Consider the following 21,823-nt stretch of genomic DNA (forward strand, 5'->3'; position numbering starts at 1 on the left):
TTGCATATGTGACTCACCTGCAGTGAAATGTGCAATCTGTATGGATTTGTTTGTGATGTCTGTAAGCAGCTTCGTGGTAGTGGGCTTTGGGGTAGTGTGGTGCCACCTGCAGGTCACTTTTCCTTACTGCAGGTTTATGAAAATTAATGTTTAAACTGTATTTTGTGATCACATAGTGGATGTGTGGTCTGTTTGGCTATTTTCTTGCTGAAGGGGACAAGTTTACCTTTCAAATGGTGTATCAATTGTGTGTGAGTGCAGTATGAAAGGAGTTACAAAGTGATCACAGTAAAAAAGTGTTTTGAAATAATATAGAAGGATCTTCTAGGATCGGGTGAGTGCTGCAATTCTTTTTGTCCTTCCTGTTGATCTATGAATTAGATCATACATCGGTTCCTATTCCACCCAGGACGACAGCTGCAGGAGTTTGTTTGTTCTCCCTGGGTTGGTGTGGGTTTCCTCCAGGTTCTCCTTTTAACTTGCACACTTCAAGAGACATATTGATAGGGACTTTAGGTTGTGAGACCGTGATGATGACTGTAAAGCGCAGCAGTATATGTTGCCGCTGTACAATTCTAAAACTACATAACACATGTAAAAAAAAAGTCACATTTATTTTGAAATCTCCCTTTTAAAACATTAAACAATATGTAGAATAAACCATTTGTCACGTGTTAAATTTCAACAGTTACAACTAGTGACCAGCAGAGGTCAGGCTCACACACACACTATTGATTCAACATTCAGTGTATGGGCAGACAGTCATTTGAGTTTTGTTTTTTTAAAGATCATTAAAAAAAAATAACTTAAAATGAAAATCAACATTTGATTAAATATTTCTGCAGCAACGTGTTTACCCAGCATTTGGTATGAGAACCAAAAGGTGAGTGCAAACTTAACTCCTTGTAACCCATGTATGGTTTACAGTAAATGCCCTGTGATTCAGTATTTACAGAAATCAGACCCTTAAATACATCATCTCGTTTTACAATTTATTAATGTATATCACGAAAAGGAACTGTGACCGCACCTGACGTGTTTATTTTAGGGCTTGTTCACCTGCTGCAGATTTTCTATAAGGATTTTGCAGACAGAAAACCCGTGGCACATTGTATTAGCAGCAAAGAAAGAAGAATATGTTTTATCCACAGATAATTTCCATGTAAGAAGTTACCTCCAGTATTTTTTTTCCCCCCAGAGTGATACTTCTTACTAAGAAATCTGCAGCCGATCTGCCACATGTGGACATATCCTTAATTCTTGTATTCCCCATGAAACAATTCCGGAGCACGGTTTCCCTTTAATTCTGCCTTGTGCCGCTCCTCCGATTCGTCCTGAACAATTGGGTGCTACCCTTCTGAAAGGGGTGTGTCTGGGTAGTGACACTAGCAGCACTGATTGGTCCATTTAAGACACACCCCCACCTATGAATTTTTAACAGTAGCAACAAAGGAACAGAACTCAACAGAAGTTTGATAAAAGCTGCTGCAGAATTTTTACATGATTGGGAATATCAGTATTTACTGAAACAGACGTCAGGAGAGACTTACTTTTTAAGGACGGAATAGAAAATAAAAATAAAAAAAAATACAACAAACCCTACCAAACCTGGCAGTGTCAGCCCCTCACAGACATGACACCGATAGAGCAAGAGTTCACTGTAGACTACCGATGGCGCGCCGCCATACTGGTCACCCCGTAGACTACCGATGGCGCGCCGCCATACTGGTCACCCCGTAGACTACCGATGGCGCGCCGCCATACTGGTCACCCCGTAGACTACCGACGGCGCGCCACCATACTGGTCACCCCGTAGACTACCGACGGCGCGCCACCATACTGGTCACCCCGAAGACTACCGACGGCGCGCCACCATACTGGTCACCCCGAAGACTACTGATGGCGCGCCACCATACTGGTAACCCTTCTATGCCTCTAGCTATCAAGGTTCAAAGTTATATCCATACTTTGCTGACACCTTCAGGAGCGTTTATTTTCTTGGGGGTGGGGGGTTTGCATGTATTTTAGGCTAAAAAAATGTTTGCAATTGAGGTTCATTAAAAATGCTGTCAGTAGGCTGTCTGGCAAAGTTTGTATCTGTCTTGTTGGGAGCCCTGCCCATATGACTTATGACCACATGAATGTTTGCCCCCCCCTTTGACGTGATCGGTGGTCATAAATCATCTCAGTAAGGTTAAAGGTCCCAAAATGAATTTTTGATGCTGTGTATTATCGCTGCACAAAAAAAAAACAAAAAAAAAAACATTGTCTTATACTTCAGGAAATTGGATGGGATTCTTAGAAATCTCATGCCCCCCCCCCTTTTTTTTTTTCCGCAAAATAACCTAATAAGGGCAGAAAATTCTGTAACATCAAAAACTCACCAAATACAGGTGAAATAAGTTATAATCGCCTGATCAGAATGAGCCTCACTGACTGCGTCTTATTCTGCAGCTAGCAATCAGCACAGAAATTGACAGCCTTAAAAGCTAAAATGTGCAAAAAAAATTTTTAAGTAACCCAATAACAATACAATTTTAGCACAAGATACATGCATAATAGAAAAATATGCCCTGAAGGCGTCCATGTGCTTTAAGAAACCAGTGCCTCAAGCAGCATCTCTGCAGCCCAGCGATCACTACAGTAGAAGATTTTCCGGATATACCTCTGGGATCACCGTATAACCAGAAGATGAACTTTCACAACACTAAATTATACTTTTGCAAAAGCAGGAAGGGATGTCTGGATCAGATAGATGAGCATTAGTGATGAGCGAACGTGCCCGGATAAGGTGTTATCGGAGAACACTCGGGTCCTGACTTTTTTGTTCCAAAAATCAATGTTGGTTATTCCCTGCAATCACTGAGGAAGTGATACAGCACAATTGCACCTGTAAAGGATGGGGTTGTCATCAATGAAATAATGGCGCTTTTCTTCTGCGACATCCTTCTAGAGGTTTCTTGAATAACACTGTAAAAACTGCAGCTTCTACAAAGACGTCTTAAGAACAAGGCACATGGGCAACCGGCTGCCATGCTTTATGGCATTATTGAATTCTATAGATTTGACACCATAGAGCGCGTACACACTAAAGGACAGCTGCATGGCACGTGGACACCACAAAGGCGGCAGTGTGCAGCAATTTTGGCAAGGAAATGTCCATCGAATCTAAGTTTGGTCACGGACCATTTGTAGTTGGTCTTCCAGTTGTGCAGTGCTGCTGGTGAGACGATCCTCTTCTGTTGCTGTAGACTGGCCGGGCGCCACGATTTATGAGTACTATGAGCAGTGAAGGCTTCTTATGACACATCGACATTAATTACTGCATCAGCCCGAATCTTGGCCTGGTTCACACAAGTCCTTCAGTTTTGGTCTGTTCTTGTGCAATTGTTTCGCCATTATACTAACGGCACTAGAATAAGTTACATAATATACAATCAGGAAGGAGAATGTTCCCTCATCGATCCAACTCCACTCAATGCATTTCTTGGCCTAGAAAGGATACGTGCTGCAGATGGCAATACTGAGTTTGCAAGTTCACTTCCAGCCATGATGTTACACCAAAGGATGGATTACACAATGACATGTACATTATCAGTGTAAGAGGATGGATGAGAAGAGACAAACAAAAAGAACCAGCCACGCCTCGCATCAAAAATGAATAATGCAAGGAGCCGTCAGGAATAAGAATTAGGAGATTAGGAAGGAAAGCAAATGGTATGTTAGAGATTATCGCCAAATGGTGCCAACCCCATGCTCATGGCACCAATGGGCACTATTGTTAGAGCAGGTGACTGTTCTGTACAAAAGACCAGATATTACAATAGCTCTGGTCTGGGCCCATTTTGTACACTTGGCATTGCAGCGACGAGGACACATTGTGCTATACAGAGTGCGCAATTACGATATAAAAAGTGATCGCCGAGCTGTAAAAGGACACGCTCAGCCCAGAAATATAGTGAAGGAGCCCGTAAGCTGGGGGCAAAAAAAAAAAATATATATTCAGGTCGACGTCTGGTAAACGCAACCAGATCCAATGAAACAGATACAATGAAATGTCTGCCCCGATTACTCCAACTATCTCCAACGAGGAGGGGGTAGGGGAAAACTAAGAAGGCTACAGAGATCAGAAAATCTTTGGTTATGTAAATCAAGAGTGAAAGGAGTTTGCAAATCTCATTATTGCTTAGTAATGCAGCACATTTGATTAGACGTGGCATGGTGGACATTAGAGACCACTGACAGTCCTATTCGGGCCATGCTGTCTTCACGTGGGAATACATTCAGTAATACGTTGTGCAAAAGGCATTGGAGCATCAGTCGGCCAAGGTCCTGCCTGACATGCACAACTGAGAAACACAGTACAAGGACGGTTTAGGTCAATGCCATGAAGGCAAGAGAAGAATGGGATGGTCCAGGCACCAAATGACACAGAGAACCACATCCTGTATGTAAAAGTGGAAAAACTGAGCATCCTGGATATGTATCCATCGCTGGTTTTGGTGTTTTGTCAATAGGGAGAAAAGTAGAGAGATTTGGTTCCCAAGATCAGTTGTCACAGACCATTTCCAAGAAAACATTCAGTAACAAAGCGAGGAAGTCAGTAGTAGTTTCAGCATTGGAGGGCTGAACAATGTCGCTGCAGTGTCTCCAAAGTTCACAGTTTCTGCTCCTCTACATGGCAAGTCCAAGAGCGTGGCTTCAAGTAATCCAGAAAGGTGGGCTGTAAAACAAATATTAATGGTAGAGTGAGTAAGGAGTTAATGTTGGCAGGCCTGCCAAATCTCATCGGAGTGGGCAGATTCTCAAGAGGAGTGTTCAGAACAAAGACCTGCTGAGGAGCGTGAGCAACCTGGATGGATACAGACAGTGGTTTACTGACTTTGCAGCCCTGTGTTCTGCTATGTGTAGTTATGTATGAACCACCTAATTTATGTACAGAACACCCATATTGACAGAAGGTATAAAATAAACGGACACTCAGGTATGCCCAGGAGATCTGTGATTTTCAACAGTCGATATATTTCTTCTGTTCTCACCATCCGGAGTCTGAATCCCTGAAGCCTCCAAGTTAGAGCTTCTTCAATATCAGTACACAACTACAGGCCTTACTGTATTGTTAATAAAGTTAAATATTAGACCTTCTACCACTGCAGGCTTCATGCTTTTAACCAGCCATTTTACCCAGGCTGATAACAGTCTGAACGAGTGTTTGTCAGACCACTTATTCACCCGTGTGAACACGGTAAAGAATAGTGGAGGAAGCAGTTTGTTCGTCGGCTGATCCCATCTCTAATATGACCTAAATAATAACTAATTTATAGGGGAACAAAAACTGTATAGGGACTGAAAAATTGCATTAAGCATATGGTTTTCATCAACCCATGTAAAAAGACCTCAGTTAAAAATGTGCTTGTGTAGAACTCGTATTTTGTCCACTTTCACAAGTCTGTTTAACGTGTGAAAAACGTTCTGATCTACGTTAGCGTTTGATCAGTGTGCCATCAGTTATATGCTTCTGTTATTTAAAAAAAAAAAAAAAAAAAAAAAAGGAAGTTTTGCAAAATTCTATAAAAATCAGGCAGTGAAAAAAGGACACCAAATGTCAGTGGCATAAAAAAAAAAGAAAATCTAACATGTTGCTTTTTCGTTTTTTGTACATACAAACAACATGTACCCATTATAGTCTTTGGGGCCGTTTACATGATCTATACATTAAAGGAAAGATACACACACCAAAACCTAGCAGTGTACACATAATCGGATCATGCATTCCTAATTTCTTATTTATGTGAGTGCGGATTGTTACTTACATTGCTGAGCGAGCAGTGGCGCTGTGCGTACCACTCCTGAGAGTAAAGGCAGAGCAGGACACCTTGTCCCAAAAACAGTGATGTCCACATGATCACATTCCAAATGGGACCTCTCCGACGGTCGTGAAGAATGAAGTTAAAGATCACTGCAATTAAAGAATTACATTTATTTCACCCAAAGAAAGAAATGGGCTGAGATGAGCCTTCTGCACAACCTACATATAACGTAGCAGATCTGCAGCACAAATCAGAGATTGCAAAAGGCGAACTCTATAACACACACACATTTACAGATGTCACCATTTCTTTTCAGTTAAGCAAAAATCTGGAGCCAAAATCATAACCTTATATCTCCCTAAAATCTCAGTCAGTTTGCTGTCACAGCCACAATGAAATACATGCAGTCATGCTCGGGATGGGAGAATTTCTGGGCTGTCCGAGGATTGCGATCCCCGTCCAATGGTTCTTTAATAAGTCGTAATCCAGAGCAAGGACCCCTCCCCAGTCTATGAGTTGTATATGAGAAGAGGAGATCCACTTACTGCCAAATCCCATAAACAGAATGAACAAAACTGGGTAAAAGAATCCGAAGCAGATCCCGAGGGCATATTCATGAACAACAGCAGAGACCATAAACACGGACAACATGGCAGCTGCTTTAAACCTCCTGCCAAAGAACTGTAGGGAGAAAAAGCAAGAAACACACAACTTAAGCTCATACAAAACATAAAAAAAAAAATATATATATATAAAAAAAGTAGAAATCCATCCCTACCATTCACCTAAAAGGGACATCAGCTAAAGTAACACATACAAAAGATGCCAGAGAAACAGAGGCGTGAAGATAAAGAGCGCTACATTTCTGAGTAAATAAAAGGGAAGGTTCGACATCTTACCCAGAGGAAGTCCCGATAGGCGTAGTAGTACAGCCAGTCATGTACAACCACATTCCAGGTACGGTAATAGTTGGCGAATGAAGTGGAATTCCACCAATCCTGAAAATAACAGTTTAGGCAAAATAGTGAATTAGTGAATCTACAAAGCAGAACTGCTCTAAAAGTTAGGTGCACTTTGTATATTAGCAGATTTTCCTGCAGGAAAATAAAACAATGAAGTGTTCAGGAGAAACACAATCACACAGCTACTAGAGACGGAATGGAAATAAGCCACGGAGCCTCTGCTTCCCCCAAAGCTCAACTTGCTTTAAGACGGCATCTAATGTAAGGGCAGGTTATCGGGATATTACATGAAGGGAACGCGTCCTTTGTCTTCTTTACAGTGACTGATGCAGATACACAGCAGCCATCCCCAGCGGGAATAGTGGAGTCGTACCGATGGGCCACACTGCAATACTTTGCCATTGTATCACTTAGTAGAATGACTGTCCCTGTAATAAGTGGCCGTTACATAAGGCGAGTGTCCTGTATCTTCAGTCACTGGGATCGCCACATGTACAGTTTTAATCCTCTATTTATATTTTTCTGGTAAAACGGGTTTACAACCAATATCACATTATAGCTCCCACTTTCATCATATTGCTACAACATCTCACAATCAAGGAGTGAAATCTAAAAGGAAGTGAGCTACAGCATAAGTTGGTGCAATGTGTAAAAGCATGTTCACACTGGCCATTTCACAGAAAACAAAAAAACAAAAAACAAAAACACAACAACGCATATGCACTACCTCCCACCACGACAAGGTGTACCCAGTCGGTACGATCCTAGAGACAGGACACGACTGTCCCAACTGGGTTCACCTTGTCGCAGTGGGATGACTTACGTTTTTTGATCAAAACAGTGTTAGCCAAGTACCCTAGGTTATTTACATGTACTATTACCATTTACTTACAGGAAAGTATTTTTGTCCACTTTGGTTTTTCTTTTCATTTATTTTTATTTTTTTCCTTTTACTGTGTTTAAGAGAAATCTCTGGCAAATCCTATTTTATCTCACCCTAACTGCAGAGACTTGGATGACTCAAATGTTCAATATACACAGCCGGCACCTGCACTGTTCTAAGCGGGCCCGACACATACAGTACAGCAGCATATCCACTGTAAATGTACAGCAAATAAGAGATTACCGTATATACACGAGTATAAGGCAGGGCACCTAATTTTACCACAAAAAAAACGCTCCGCCTCCTCATGCCCCCATAAGATGCTCCATACAGACACTTGCCCCATATAGTGCTGCACAAACGTTATGGCCCCATAAGATGCTCCATACAGACACTTGCCCCATTTGCTGTTGCTGCGAAATATATAACAAAAAAAAAAAATACACATACTCACCTCTCCGTCGCTCAGGCCCCGCACTTTCAATATTCACCTGATTTCGTTCCGGCGCAGCTCCATGTTCAGCGTCTTCTGCACCGACGTTCAGGCAGAGGGCGTGCACTAACCACGTCACCGCGCCCTCTGACCTGAGCGTCACTCCAGAAGACACTGAAGACGGAGCGGCGCCGGAACGGGGAGCAGGTGAATATCATGCAGCGCTCCCCGCCCCGTTATACTCACCTACTCCTGGCGCTGTGCAGTCCCTACTTCCCCGGCCCCGCAGCTTCTTCTTGTACTGAGCGGTCACCGTTACCGCTCATTACAGTAATGAATATGTGGCTCCACCCCTATGGGAGGTGGAGCAGCATATTCATTACTGTAATGAGCGGTACCATGTGACCGCTCAGTACAGGAAAAAGCTGGGGTGCCGGGGAGCCAGGGACCTGCAGGGACCGTGCCAGGAGCAGGTGAGTATAATTAGACAGCCCCCGCTCCCCTGCCGACCCCTGTGTATGATTCGAGTATAAGCCGAGAGGGGGACTTACGGCCCCCCCAAAAATGGGCTGAAAATCTCGGCTTATACTCGGGTACATACAGTCAGTAGTGAAAAAAAAATTCCAAACTTTGCTAAAAAAATTGCGCCGTTTTCCGATACCCGTAGAGTCTCCATTTTTCGTGATCTGGGGTCGGGTGAGGGCTTATTTTTTGGCTGCTGAGCTGACGTTTTTAGTGATTCCATTTTGGTGCACATATGTTCTTTTGATCGCCTGTTATTACATTTTAATGCAATGTCGCCGCGACCAAAAAAAGTAATTCAGGCGTTTCACTTCTTTTTCTTCGCTACGCCATTTAGCGATCAGATTAATCCTTTTTTCAATTGATAGATCGGGCGATTCTGAATGCGGCGATACCAAATAGGTGTATATTTGATTTTAATTTTATTGTGAATGGGGCAAAAGGGGGGGGGGGGGGGGGGGGAGGGTGATTTAAACTTTTATATATATTTTTTTAGTTATTACATATTTTTTTTAAACATTTGTTTTTTACTTTTGCCATGCTTCAATAGCCTCCATGGGAGGCTAGAAGCTGGCACAACTGGATCGGCTCTGCTACATAGAGGCAAAGCATAGATCGCCTCTATGTAGCAGAATTACAGGCTTGCTATGAACGCTGATCACAGGGTGGCGCTCACAGCAAGCCGGCATCAACAACCATAGATGTCTCAAGGAGACCTCTGGTTGTTATGGAGACCCATCGCTGACCCCCGATCATGTGACGGGGGTCGGTGATAAGCGCATTTCTGGTCGTGCGGCTGGAAGCGGTAGTTAAATGCCGCTGTCAGCGTTTGACAGCGGCACTGAACTAGTTAATAGCGGCGGGTGAATCGCGATTCCACTCACCGATATTGCACGCACATGTCAGCTGTACAAAACAGCTGACATGTCGCGGCTTTGATGTAGGCTCACCGTCGGAGACCACATCAAAGCAGGGGATCTGCCCTCGGATGTACTATCCCGTCCGAGGTCAGAAAGGGGTTAATACCCTGAAAATCAAATGGAAAGGGTTTTTTGGTTTTTTTTAAAGAGTGTTGTATTTTTATGTTAGAATGACTGACCTAATACTACGAAAAGAATGGCCAGAGGAGACACATTAAAACTCATTACAACCCATCACTTTACCTTGTAGAACATTCGGTCAGCGAAACGGAGCATCTCAGCAAAGGCATTGAGCCAGCAATGCAGGAAAGCGAAGAAGGCCAGGAAGAGGATGAGCACACCTGTCGCACAGAACACACCGATATAAATGTCACCTAGGGACAACTAACACTGCCCCAAATCCAGGAAATGACCAAGTACCTGGAAGGATGGAGTTAAAAATACAGAGGACCAGGACACGGAGGCTGAACGGCTCCTGGCTAATGTTGCGGAAAAGCGGGATACAGAGTCGGACAAACACGTAGTAGGCGTAGAAGAGACAGCCGAGCACCTGCAACGTAAACCACCGACCATGAATGGGTGATCAGCCTCACTTACAGGACTAGGAGACAATTTGCAGGAAAAGTCTGTGCAAGAGGGAAATAAAGTAAGCGCATCTCCCAGCAGACTGCCTTGTAATAAGTGCCCCCTGTGTGTTGGCCAAGCTGCACAGTCCGGACCACCTTCCCTTAGTCACACTGGTAGCTGCACCCCTCGCTTCCATGACTGATGGTGCTGACTTCACTTGGCCCAGTCACCTCCCTGTTCTGTGCAGTCGGGACAATGCTGACCCAAGCGAAGGTCATGCAGTCAGTCAAGGAAGCAGGGGGTGGAGCTGGCCAGTCTGACTGTGGGAAGATGCTCCAGACCACGTGTCCCCACCCACTGTGCACAGAGCACCTCATTTGCATAATATGTTTAAGTATTCTTGAAATGTCAATAGTTTCTCCCCTCCCACCCATCCTTTGAAGTGAATATGCTTAGAAAAATATTGTACATGTCTCTCCTCTGATTCTTTCAGACAATATGTTCAGGCTTAAATATTGACAGTCCAGTACCCAAAACATTTTCTGACTTATTTCATTGCACGTTTGTTTGGATTACTAATTCCTATTGTTTCTGGACGCCATTTATATATCTGTTATTGTCTGTTAAAAATTATAATAAAAAGAAGCTTAAAAGAAAAAGAAATGTTGAGAGATTCGCAAAGAAACCGGAAAAAAAAAAAAAAAAAAAAACATTGCGGCGCATCATTTAAACAGCCATAGAATGAAGTCACGTAGGAGGGGATAATTTTTTTTTCATTCATATACCTTGAAATAAATTAGTACTTTACCTGAGCAAATTTCGTGGCAACGTACCCCCATCTTATAGATGGATTCCTACAAGACAAACAGATGCACTTAAAAAAATATATATATAATAATAAAAAAAATATATATAATAATAATAAGCATAAAAGCATTTGTATCCTAGTTATGGGAGCAATCACACGGAGTACAGTGCAAGTCAGAGGTTTATACTGGCCCAATAAAGACCATATTTCAGCCTCCATCAGGTAATATGATTATTATTTATCCATTCTATTACCACCTTCTCCTACAGAAAAAAAAAAAGAAATTCTACAGATCAGAAATAAGTCTATACTAAATTATCATTATCTTTAACATGAAGATGCTCTTCGGAGTACAAACTGCTATTTACAGAGCAAATTTCTTTTTTTGTGAAATTTCGTCAGGCGGCTGATACACGACGTGCGAGGATGGAAGTTGTAGACAAAAGGTCAGCAATGTGCTGTCAAACAGTACAAAGTTGAGAAACTCATTTACCTTGGATAGTTGTCTCGGTAAATCAGAGTAGGAACAAACAGGAAATACAAGTATTGTGTAACTTGTGGCACTGGAACAACCGCTAAAAGAAGAGAAAACAAGACTCATCAATTCCAACGTCAGCAACATAAAAACCAAAATAGTAATGAACATTCCATCTGCTAAAAGACCGCTAGCAAGTGGCAGACCAAAAAAATATATTGTAAAAGCAGAAAGAATGCCTCAAGGTCAAGAGTTTTCTAGATGATTCTCCATCTGAAAGTTTCCATTAGAACGAATTTCTCCAGATGATGGGATCTCATGTTTTATACTCACTTGACTTTTCTTTGGCAGAAGACAAGACCCGAGGGATATTTTCTCTTATGAATGAATGCACCTTCATGATCATTCGAACCTGGAAATGAAATATTATAATAAGTAGATTTTATTTAAAGGGTTATTCTTTTCTCTGGCTAACAATAGTTAGATCAGTTTGGGCTTCACTGCAGGGACCCCCGATAATTATAAGAATAGTGGGCTCATGTCCTCGTCCTCCCATGACCATATGAAGTGACTTGAGTGGCCAGTTGAACATGTCCAGTCGCAATGTGAGTAATGACGAGGACAAAGCAGATTTATCTGATAAGATTTATTACAAAAAAAGTTTAATTTTCATCTGAACTATTGATTGCTGAAATAAAATTGAAACCCAGGTTAAGTTTTAAAAAGTAACCTCAGAGATAAAGTCCTGAAGACCAGACTTGCTTACCTGCTCCAGAATGACAATGAACCTGGAAGCTGGGGGTAAATTATGTTGTAGAACTATGTATGCTGGACAGAAACCAAGGCCAAGCATCTGAAAAGCCAAGTAAAGCGACCCGTAGAACAGAGACCGGATGGTGCGGTGCGATGACGTCTTGTATCCCTGGGCCCACGTGTTTAAGAGGACATAGGGGACGATCAGGGTGCTCAAGAACATGCATATCCAGGTGGAGAACACAATGTGGAACTTGCCAAAAGCATAAAACAGAAGATCAAACTCCAAAACAAGTCTGCAAGACAAAGAGCATATAAATCAGCCGGAAAGAACAATAGCGAACAGCAAGTCATTTGATTTAATTCCAAATTTCAAGTGATTTATAACTGCATTGCCTCAATAGTCAGTATATGGATCCCAGAATACACACAGAAGAACCGATGTCTTCAGTACAGAGGAGTGGATCTGACCAGATTTGTATACAAATACAGTGGATTTTACAGGGAAATACTATTCACAGCAAATGTATGGTCCACGAATGGAATGGCCCTTATGTTATGGGGTCTGAAGAGCCCACGGCCTAATAAACACTTGAAGTATAGAAAGATACACAACTGGTCTCACCACTCACTGTCCCTTTTTGGTCCCATTCTTACTGCTGCTGTGCACTTAAGCTCTGAGCATTTTCGTGCCAGGCCTGTGATGTCCCTGCACATGCCTAGTCACATCCAGAAGTCTAGGCCTAGTGTGCATGCCATAAGGTCACATCGCACATATTAATGTGTTGACTTTACGAAGTGAATGCGCAGAGACATCCTAGGCCTAGTTAGTCGTGGCCGGAAGTGCTGACCTAGAGTGAACGTCGTGACTTCAGGACATACACCATGACCTTACAACATCCTTTTATGGCCGAAATCCCGGCCTAGCATGAAGAAGTGCTGAAAACTGCACACGGGCCAGTAGACAGCAGCCAGAGAGATGAGCAGTAAAGTATCAGGGTTTTTTTTGGCTACCATTTTGCATGGATGAATTACAAAACAATGGTATATATAATATATTCACATTTTGGAAAATACGTATTTTTGAACAATTAGAGTAGAATTAAATTCCACTAGAACAATTTGGCCTTAAGGAATAAAGTAATTAAGAGAAACATAAGAAAAGTAGTAAAAATAAGTACTATGCAGTCTGGAGTCAAAGAATATCCATCTATTAAATTAGAAGGCCAACCGTTTCATAACCTGGTCTTTTTACATTTCCATTTTTTTAATAATAATTCCAAATATACAGAACCATGAGGCAGCATGGCCGCCCATTACACCTTAGCTGATCAGTCGCAATCTGACAGCGGAGTAGAAATAAATGATCAGGGGGAAGGAAAGAAAAAAAAAAAAAAACAACAACAACACGAAGTTATTTTGAAAAAAACCGTACAGCAAAGAATTTCTATGTTTCCATTCAAAGGGTGAAATGATGCAAGAAACCTGAAGTTCCCCCTTGAGATTGCGGCAAATACCCAACTCACCTGTTCTTGTCGATGCAATCCACAACGACTGTACTGAGGATGAAGAGGATGAGGAGAGCGATAAACATGTGGTAGATGGTGCGGAAGTGATTGACTTCAAAGAGTTCACTGTAATAAAACAAGAAGGTCTTTACCTTGTGTTACCAGGACATACAGATGGCAGAAGATGAATGAGGCTTTCTGCCATTTATACGCTCAAATGCTGTCAGACGGGGAGAAAACACAAAGTAGTATCGCTCATAGACGCCGTAATACAAATTCTGCTGACGCTAAGGACAAGGAGCTCCCATGGTCCAGAGTAAAATCATACTATTACTATACTATGCGTTTTTCTGCATGGTTAGTTATAGCCCCCCTAGCTTATACTCCGCATGCATGATTCGTGGAGCCCACTGTATACTTTCTGTAGATATCAGCGCTGATGTCGGCAGCTCCACCTCCGGCTTCTGTTAGGAAACGGTCCTGTATTGTCACTGATGACAGGCGCTCATCGATTGGCTTATTTTAGTAGCTAAGCCAGCCCCCGTCTATCTGAAGCAGACGTGGTAAAGGAGGAAGGCTTAGTTCTTGACATTAACCAGCCTCCTTCACGCACTGCCCTGGTTATGTGCCGACAAGAAACACCAGCCTGAAATGGAGCATCCAGGACCTCTGCATACAAGGTGGCCGGCGTGTGACCACAGCAGCTGTTCTATGGTTATCGTGGCTCCATGGCCGAGTGCTGATGGCAGAATTAAGGCACATGCCCGCTACAGTCACCAATTTGCTTTTAAAAAGAATTTGGTAAAAACTGGATACACCTTTAACAAGAATGGAACCAAAAAGTGTCCTTACTTACTCTAGTAAAGAACGTCTTGATACAAATACCTTCCCGTGGTCCGGGGGTGGTCTCAATGTCCTGTAAATAAAAGTGAAGAATTAGACATGGATGATGATCATTGATGAGGGGACAGTAAATCAGCCGGACAGGACCACAGGGTGCACCACAAATTCAACAGTGCACAACCTCTATATAAAAATGAGAGCTTTACTTATTGTGAAAGGATATTCAGAAAGGGAAGCAAATTAATAATTACATAAGGCGTGAAGAGACTGTTTGCTTTGCTTCTGTAACGGACAAGTTTTTTCAAGCTCAACTTTTTTTTTCTTCATTTCATCACTGAACGTCACAAGGTTGGTTATTATATATGAATGTATGAAAATCTTCTTGTATTTTTCTGAACGGACCAGAGTTACGACATGCATTACAGTCCGGGGCAGCAGTGACAAACAACTGGTTGGTATTGGAGACAGTCAACAAGCTGGGCCGACAAATGGACGGCTAGCGGCTTGGCCGAGTGCCAATAATACAGTAGGAGTAAGGTATCCACTCATCGAATCGCTGTGCGGGAACTTTAAAATAGTTTTAGCCCCTTCTATAAATGTCTGCACAAAAGTAAACTTAAAATTTACCCAGGGTAAGAAATACAAAACCAGCAGCTCTCCTCTGCATCAATACCGATTGGGCGCTGCAGCCAATCAGTAGCCATTGATCAGCTGCAGTCATCACATTTTTTCAGAACAAGAAAAAAAGAAGCTTGTGAAGGCTGCAGTCAACCAGTGGCAGAGGAATGGCTGCACCAATCACATGAAACGCCCTACCAGATGCTGATGCCAGGAAACCAGCGGGGAATGCGGTACCGAGAATTGGCGCTGGTTCGATAGTTGTAGATTTCTGTCTGGATCTTCGGGGTGGAAAATCCACATTTAAAAAAAAAAACAACATCATGGATGAGACTTTATTAAATATCATGCATGCACTGCAAAGAGAATCAGCAGTGGACAATGACCAATCTGGACGATTTGACATCTGCAGCATTTTAATTTATAAATGTTCACCAAAAAGCGAACTCTGTGGTGAAGTCACTGCATTAATGCAAGAATTGCTGGAGATTTTGCTCCTGTAGACAGTTGCAAAAAGAATCCGTAGCAGATTATGCCCTTTCCATCAATCTCCACCATAGAGAAAATTGGCCTACTCAATCCCCAAATATCGGTAGTTATGGGAGACATTACCTCACTTTGTGGCCGTCTTTTTCAGAATTTGCAGGGTAACAGTTGCCGGAAGCAGAAGAGGCTTCTAGAGAAGTGGATTCTTCTATAAAGTTGTTCACAAACTCATTAAAGTGAATGTCCACTTCCTTCATCAATTCACTCTTTAAGACCTGGAGGCAACAAGAATGGACCAGAATGTGATGGATACAAAAACGTGGCAGATACCGTATATACACTCGAGTATATAGCCGAGAATTTCAACCCATTTTTTTAGGCTGAAATTGCCCCTCTCGGCTTATACTCGAATCATGCCCACGGGTCGGCAGGGGAGGTGGAGCGGCAGCTGTCTAGGCATACTCACCTGCTCCTGGCGCGGTCCCTGGTTCCCCGGCGCTGACAGCTTCTTCCTGTAGTGAGCTGAATATGGACCCCACTCCACTCCCATAGGGGTGGAGCCGCATATTCATTACTGTAATGAGCGGTACCATGTGACTGCTCAATACAGGAAGAAGCTGCCGGCGCCGGGGAGGCAGGGACACCGCGCCAGGAGCAGGTGAGTATAAGCAGTGCGCGATGTTCACCTGCTCCCCGTTCCACCGTTGCCGGCCGCCGCTGCGTCTTCTGCATCCTCTGCACTGACGCTCAGGTCAGAGGGCGCGGTGATACGATTAGTGCGCACCGCCCTCTGCCTGAGCAGTCAGTGCAGTCGACAGGGAACGTAGCAGTGGCTGGCGGCGGAATGGGAAGCAGGCGAGTATAGCAAGTGCCGGGGGCCTGAGCGACGAGAGGTATGTGATTTTTTTTTTTTTTTTATCGCAGCAACAGCATATGGTGCAAATGACTGTATGGAGCATCTTATGGGGCCATAATCAGCATTTATGGAGCATTACATGGGGCTAATGACTGTATGGAGCATCTTATGGGGCCATAATCAGCATTTATGGAGCAACAGTTTTTCTACATAAATAAGGTAAGCGGGTCATGTTTGATCAAATGCAGTCATTCATTAATCCAAGCTGCACACACACACAGCAAATGGTTTAGGGGTCTGTCTCCCTAAGTAAGATAGAAGGGAGACGCATCCTCCCAATAGTTGAGTTCTGTGCAAATATATTATTGGACAAAAGCCTTTATTTCTACAGAACGTCAGTATAAGGAGGACATGTCACTTCTATATTTGTGACAGAGCAGACGCTGTGTGTGCACATCGGTGAATGAGGATCTTGACATCTATTTTTTTGCTGTCAGTTGGGTAAAAATGTGAATAAGTTCAAAAGTGTCACTTACTGGGAAAGAAAACTAGGGAATTTTAGCAAAGTCCTGTGACTGTGCGCAATGCATCCTTGATTAATGTGAATGCAGCTTTGGTTGTTTGGTTTCAGCTGTTGACATCAATAACAGCAAGAGTGCGGATCGCGAGTTGGGACCCCGGAGGATTACTACAGGGTGCGCTGTACGACCTACAGATGTTACCAATATGGAGTATTCAGACCCGTCAACACTAGGGGGCCCTGACCATGGATCTCAACAATGATATATCTTTGAACTTGTTTTCAAGAAGAATGAGAGTCACTATAAAACACCCCTGATGCCATTAGAAAACATTATCAGCTGTTCTCGGTTCAGTGACTACATGGGTGCAGCCATGGGACTGCGTTTTACCTCTGCTTTCCTCTTCAATTCCATTTTTCTGTTGATCACATGCTCCAAGTCCATAAAACCTGTCAGTAAGAAGGCACAAGTCAGGTCACAGTAAGAAGGCACAAGTCAGGTCACCATGCTCTGAACATAGGCAAACAGCAATGTAAGCAGCGGAGTAAACAGGTACGTGGCTAGATCACAGCAAAAAGAAGAAGGATGACATGGCCCAGTGGATGGAGAAAGTCAAAAGTTCAGTGTATGAGCTTGAGTTAGAGAGTGTGTGTGTGTGTGTGTGTGTGTGTGTGTGTGTGTGTGTGTGTGTGTGTGTGTGTGTGTGTGTGTGTGTGTGTGTGTGTGTGTGTGTGTGTGTGTGTGTGTGTGTATATATATATATATATATATATATATATATATATATATATATATATATATATATATATAATTTTACATACACACACACACACACACACAATTTCCCTTTTTTATCTCACTTTACTATATGACCCGTCCATCGGCCCTGACAGTCAACTATGGCCACATCACAGGAGCCGTGGTAACTACATCTTTCCTGATTGCATCTATGGGCTTTTTTGAATAACCGGCCTGGGATATCGTCATTGTTGTGGTGTCACTTGTATTTGACGCCGTGCCCAACTGGCCAATCAAAAAGAGAGCCATGGATGCAGTCAGGTAAGCAACAGTTCTCATGGCTTCCATCCAGCAGCCACAGATTACTGATGAGGCCGATGGACTGGATGAATCATTTCGCACCATCTTTAAAAAAAAAAAAAAAAAAAAAAAGTGTACTTTACGAAGTTTCCGTTTTTTTCCGCTGATGATGCTAGCCTTCCCCTGTAGCGCTGCGAGTAAAGTTTCTGGATTTGTTTTGAGACTTTGAAAAATTACTAGGGATGGATCTGCAGTACCCCGTTGTGGCCACTAGGTAGTTGACGGAAATATGATGTTCCGCAACTCAAGGTTCAGCAGCCGCCGTTAACAGCTGAGCGACATGGGTGCCGGCTGTCACACCCCCACCGATCTGGTATTAATAACCTATTTTTAGGATAGGCCATCAACAATGAAGTACCCCTTTAATCAGGTCACAAGTCCAAGTACGACGTGCGGGATGCTGTGCTCTGTACCCTTCACAATTCAGCACGGAAATCTGACAACTGTCTCTGTAACAAAATAACATTCTACCATACATAATATATCTCATGTCTCTAGTGTCACCCAGGCTTGTATTCATAGTGAGCCAAGAACGGCCTCGTCATTGGCACAAAAAGTACAGATTTCATCTCAAGGTTGAATCAATGAAGCTTCTGGTACACGAGACAAACCGTGACATTCACAGAAAGGTCATGGATTTACTCTCATCACAAGAAAAACATTGTCCGAGTGCCTGCATGGAAAGTGCAGAGGATGGAGGTAGCATAAAAAAAAAAAAAAAAAAGTAAAAACGCACCTTACTGAATCTGGTACAACCCCAAATATTTCACTCTCGGTGACTCGGATCTACTGTACGGATCGAGGCTGTAACCACGCACCCAGCGAAAAAAAAGGAACTAAAGCTTTGCATTTTGTGCAAATTGTGCCATGTCAGCAAGAAGCCCAAACAGTGACTTCGGAAGTCACTAAGTGTGTAATTTACTGTAAAACTTATCAAGATACAAAATAAAGTAACAGTTGTGTGTAATTGAAGGAAACCAACTGTAGAACTCAGTGTGAAAGAAAATGGGGGCTAAAGTCTGAAAATAGGATGTAATAGAGAACATACGAAAAATAAATAAGGTAAGGAGTGATCCATGCCCACAGAGGCCTTCATTGAACAGAGCTGCACTGTATAACACCATTCATTAAATGTGTAGCAGCCACTGCTGGGTACAGCAGAACAACTCCCATTTACTGGAATAGCAGCTGATCAATGGAGGTACAGGTTAGACCTCAAGATCTTGTGACCAGGCAAATAAATATCTAATATTTAAATAGTTAAGAGTTTAGGACCAAATTAAAACTAGTGCCAAATATTGCAAAAAAAAAAAAATAAAAAATTGTGCAACTTTTTACACAAGAATTCTGACGGAAACCCCTCAAGGAACTGGGCACCAAGAGTCCAAACATTATAAATTGGTGGAATTTTTTTTTCAACACTAATAGTCTTGAAGGGGTATTTTTTTGTATTGTGAAGTGATTTATTGTAAAGCGATGGAATATTAGGATGTGCAAATTCTTTGTGATCTGTGAGTGACTTCTATGCAAACTGTCTTTCAGAAAGAAAGAACTTGAACTCTAGTGCAACTTATTGGAAGTAGCAATCCTAAAAGTCAATATCGACCTGCATGATTTGGAACAAAAGCCATATCAGAATCTCAGAAGGTCAGGCATGTCACTCTTCATAAGGAGAAACGTTACCCCTTAGGCCCGTGTGACCCCGAGAACAGGAAGTGGAAAAGCCGGCTCGATTCACCTAGACTCGCAGTGTTCCCCAACTCCGGTCCTCAAGAGCCACCAACAGGTCATGTTTTCAGGATTTCCTAAGTATTGCCCAGGTGATTGAATTATTGACTTTCCAGGTGATGCAATTATCACCTGTGCAATACTAAGGAAATCCTGAAAACATGACCTGTTGGTGGCTCTTGAGGACCGGAGTTGGGGAACACTGATAGAGGCTGTGCTACGTAAGTGGAACGCGATTTTTCTCAAGTAGCATCCGTAGGACATGCATATGCAGTTCATTTTTAACATCAGCTTTTTACATACAGCAACTGTAATTTCAACTTAATTTACTAATGAAAATATTTTATACTGACAGACTGATAGAGGTCATTGACATATGTAGTCAGTGCAGTGCGTGTGTAGTTTACTGTTAAAGTATTTAGCAAATAATTAAACAAAAAAAATGGCATGAGGTTGCCCATATTTTTCTTAACCAGTTTAGGAAAAGCCAACAGCTAGGGCTGATGTATGTAGTCTGGAAATGGGGTAATAAACATGGATCTTCCCTGGCTATTAATATCAGCTCCCAGGTGCCAACTTAGCCTTTACTGGTTAATATTTGGGGGGACCCAAAGTCATCCCTTATTAATAAACCAGTAAAGGCTAAGTAGGCACCTGGGAGCTGATATTAATAGCCTGGGAAGATCCATGTTTATTACCACTGTCCCAGACTATAAACATCAGCCCCTTGCTGTCGTGAACTCAACAACCATACAAGAGCCAAGGATTTGGGAACTGCGCCGGCAAGGGAGGTGATTATAAGCCTTATTTTATGGAGGCCAAACATTTTGATCAAGAAGAGGCTGTCCACTAGCTTTAACGGAAACATGGGTGGCAAATTAGAGCATGGCCAAGGAGTGACGTGCCTGCTCTGCTTTACTTGAGAATAAAACTTTAAGAATATCTCAAAAATGCTCCAATTATTCTCCAAGCAAGGTATGAATGTAATAAGCATTAGGCCACGTCCAGATGGTCTGTTTTTTTTACCTCAGTATGTGTAAGCCAAAACCAGGAGTGGATGAAAAATGCAGAAGTGGTGACTTGTTTCTGTTATACTTTTCCTCTGATTGCAAGTCAAAAACCAGGAGTGGAACAAATACTGAGGTAAAAAAACCCTCAAATACTGAACGTGTGAATGTGGCCTTAAAATAATTTAATAAAGGAATTAACATAAAACCAATTAAAAGCACTGAACTGTGTCCAGAAGTCCCACAGAGAGAGTAACAGGAGGCATGCCTGACCATCACATCAAACCAGAGGTAAGAGTCCTCCATTCTGGTGATTGGAGGGAGTGTCAGTAAGCAGACCCTAAAGGAATTTCCTGAAACACTCAACACGAGTCCGGTATTAGTAAAAGATGGTTAGAGATTAATTTTTTGGTCGTGATCCTATAAGGACTGATCGATAAGAAACTGGATGTATTGTCTGCACAGTAAATGCCGGCAGAGATAATTGTACAGAAGTGTAATAACTCTGGAGAAGCCAGAACAGAGCCATCAGCTCTACCAAATTACAACCTCCTGCTCCTTCTACAGCCCACTCACCACAAATCAGCTTTTCTACACATTCCTAGGGTTCACTAAAGTTCAGACTGAGATGCATCACTTATCTGTAAGTCACGGTGTAGACGTTATGATGAAACGCTTAGTAAGATCATGACTGAGCGTCCGGATGACAGGAAGAAATTGTGTCAACGTCACATGGCAGCATAAGAAGCAGAACGCCGACACCCTATAATTAGAGGTGGAATGACGATATGGAGAACTATTATCCATTCATTAGAACAAGCGTCCTCTGTTTTACACCATTTCTGAAACAGTCTTCCCTGACTTCACTTACTACAGGACTAGTCTGTTCATTTTGTATTATCAAGGAACAGGCTTCCCCAGACAGAGCCAGATCCAACGGTCCCCCCCAGACAGAGCCAGAACCAACGGTCCCCCCCAGACAGAGCCAGATCCAACGGTCCCCCCCAGACAGAGCCAGATCCAAC

At 42.6% G+C, this 21,823-nt stretch overlaps 1 protein-coding gene across 1 annotated transcript in view; it reads right to left on the bottom strand.

The window, feature by feature from the left end:
• Nucleotides 1-595: 595 nt before the first annotated feature.
• The window catches only part of SOAT1 (sterol O-acyltransferase 1), a 31,501-nt gene continuing 10,273 nt past the window's right edge, over nucleotides 596-21,823 (bottom strand). The window contains exons 3-16 of the mRNA XM_077277459.1: nucleotides 17,356-17,414; nucleotides 15,715-15,863; nucleotides 14,498-14,557; nucleotides 13,660-13,767; nucleotides 12,147-12,429; nucleotides 11,714-11,792; nucleotides 11,399-11,480; nucleotides 10,906-10,951; nucleotides 9,951-10,080; nucleotides 9,774-9,871; nucleotides 6,710-6,808; nucleotides 6,356-6,491; nucleotides 5,814-5,959; nucleotides 596-4,723 (exon numbers count right to left, since the gene is read on the bottom strand). Of these exons, the coding sequence (XP_077133574.1) occupies nucleotides 4,658-4,723; nucleotides 5,814-5,959; nucleotides 6,356-6,491; nucleotides 6,710-6,808; nucleotides 9,774-9,871; nucleotides 9,951-10,080; nucleotides 10,906-10,951; nucleotides 11,399-11,480; nucleotides 11,714-11,792; nucleotides 12,147-12,429; nucleotides 13,660-13,767; nucleotides 14,498-14,557; nucleotides 15,715-15,863; nucleotides 17,356-17,414 (1,541 nt within the window). The 3' untranslated portion in view covers nucleotides 596-4,657. The remainder of the gene's footprint in view (nucleotides 4,724-5,813; nucleotides 5,960-6,355; nucleotides 6,492-6,709; nucleotides 6,809-9,773; nucleotides 9,872-9,950; nucleotides 10,081-10,905; nucleotides 10,952-11,398; nucleotides 11,481-11,713; nucleotides 11,793-12,146; nucleotides 12,430-13,659; nucleotides 13,768-14,497; nucleotides 14,558-15,714; nucleotides 15,864-17,355; nucleotides 17,415-21,823) is intronic.

The sequence above is a fragment of the Ranitomeya variabilis genome, chromosome 8, assembly GCF_051348905.1.
Source record: "Ranitomeya variabilis isolate aRanVar5 chromosome 8, aRanVar5.hap1, whole genome shotgun sequence".
NCBI classification, from domain to species: domain Eukaryota; kingdom Metazoa; phylum Chordata; class Amphibia; order Anura; family Dendrobatidae; genus Ranitomeya; species Ranitomeya variabilis.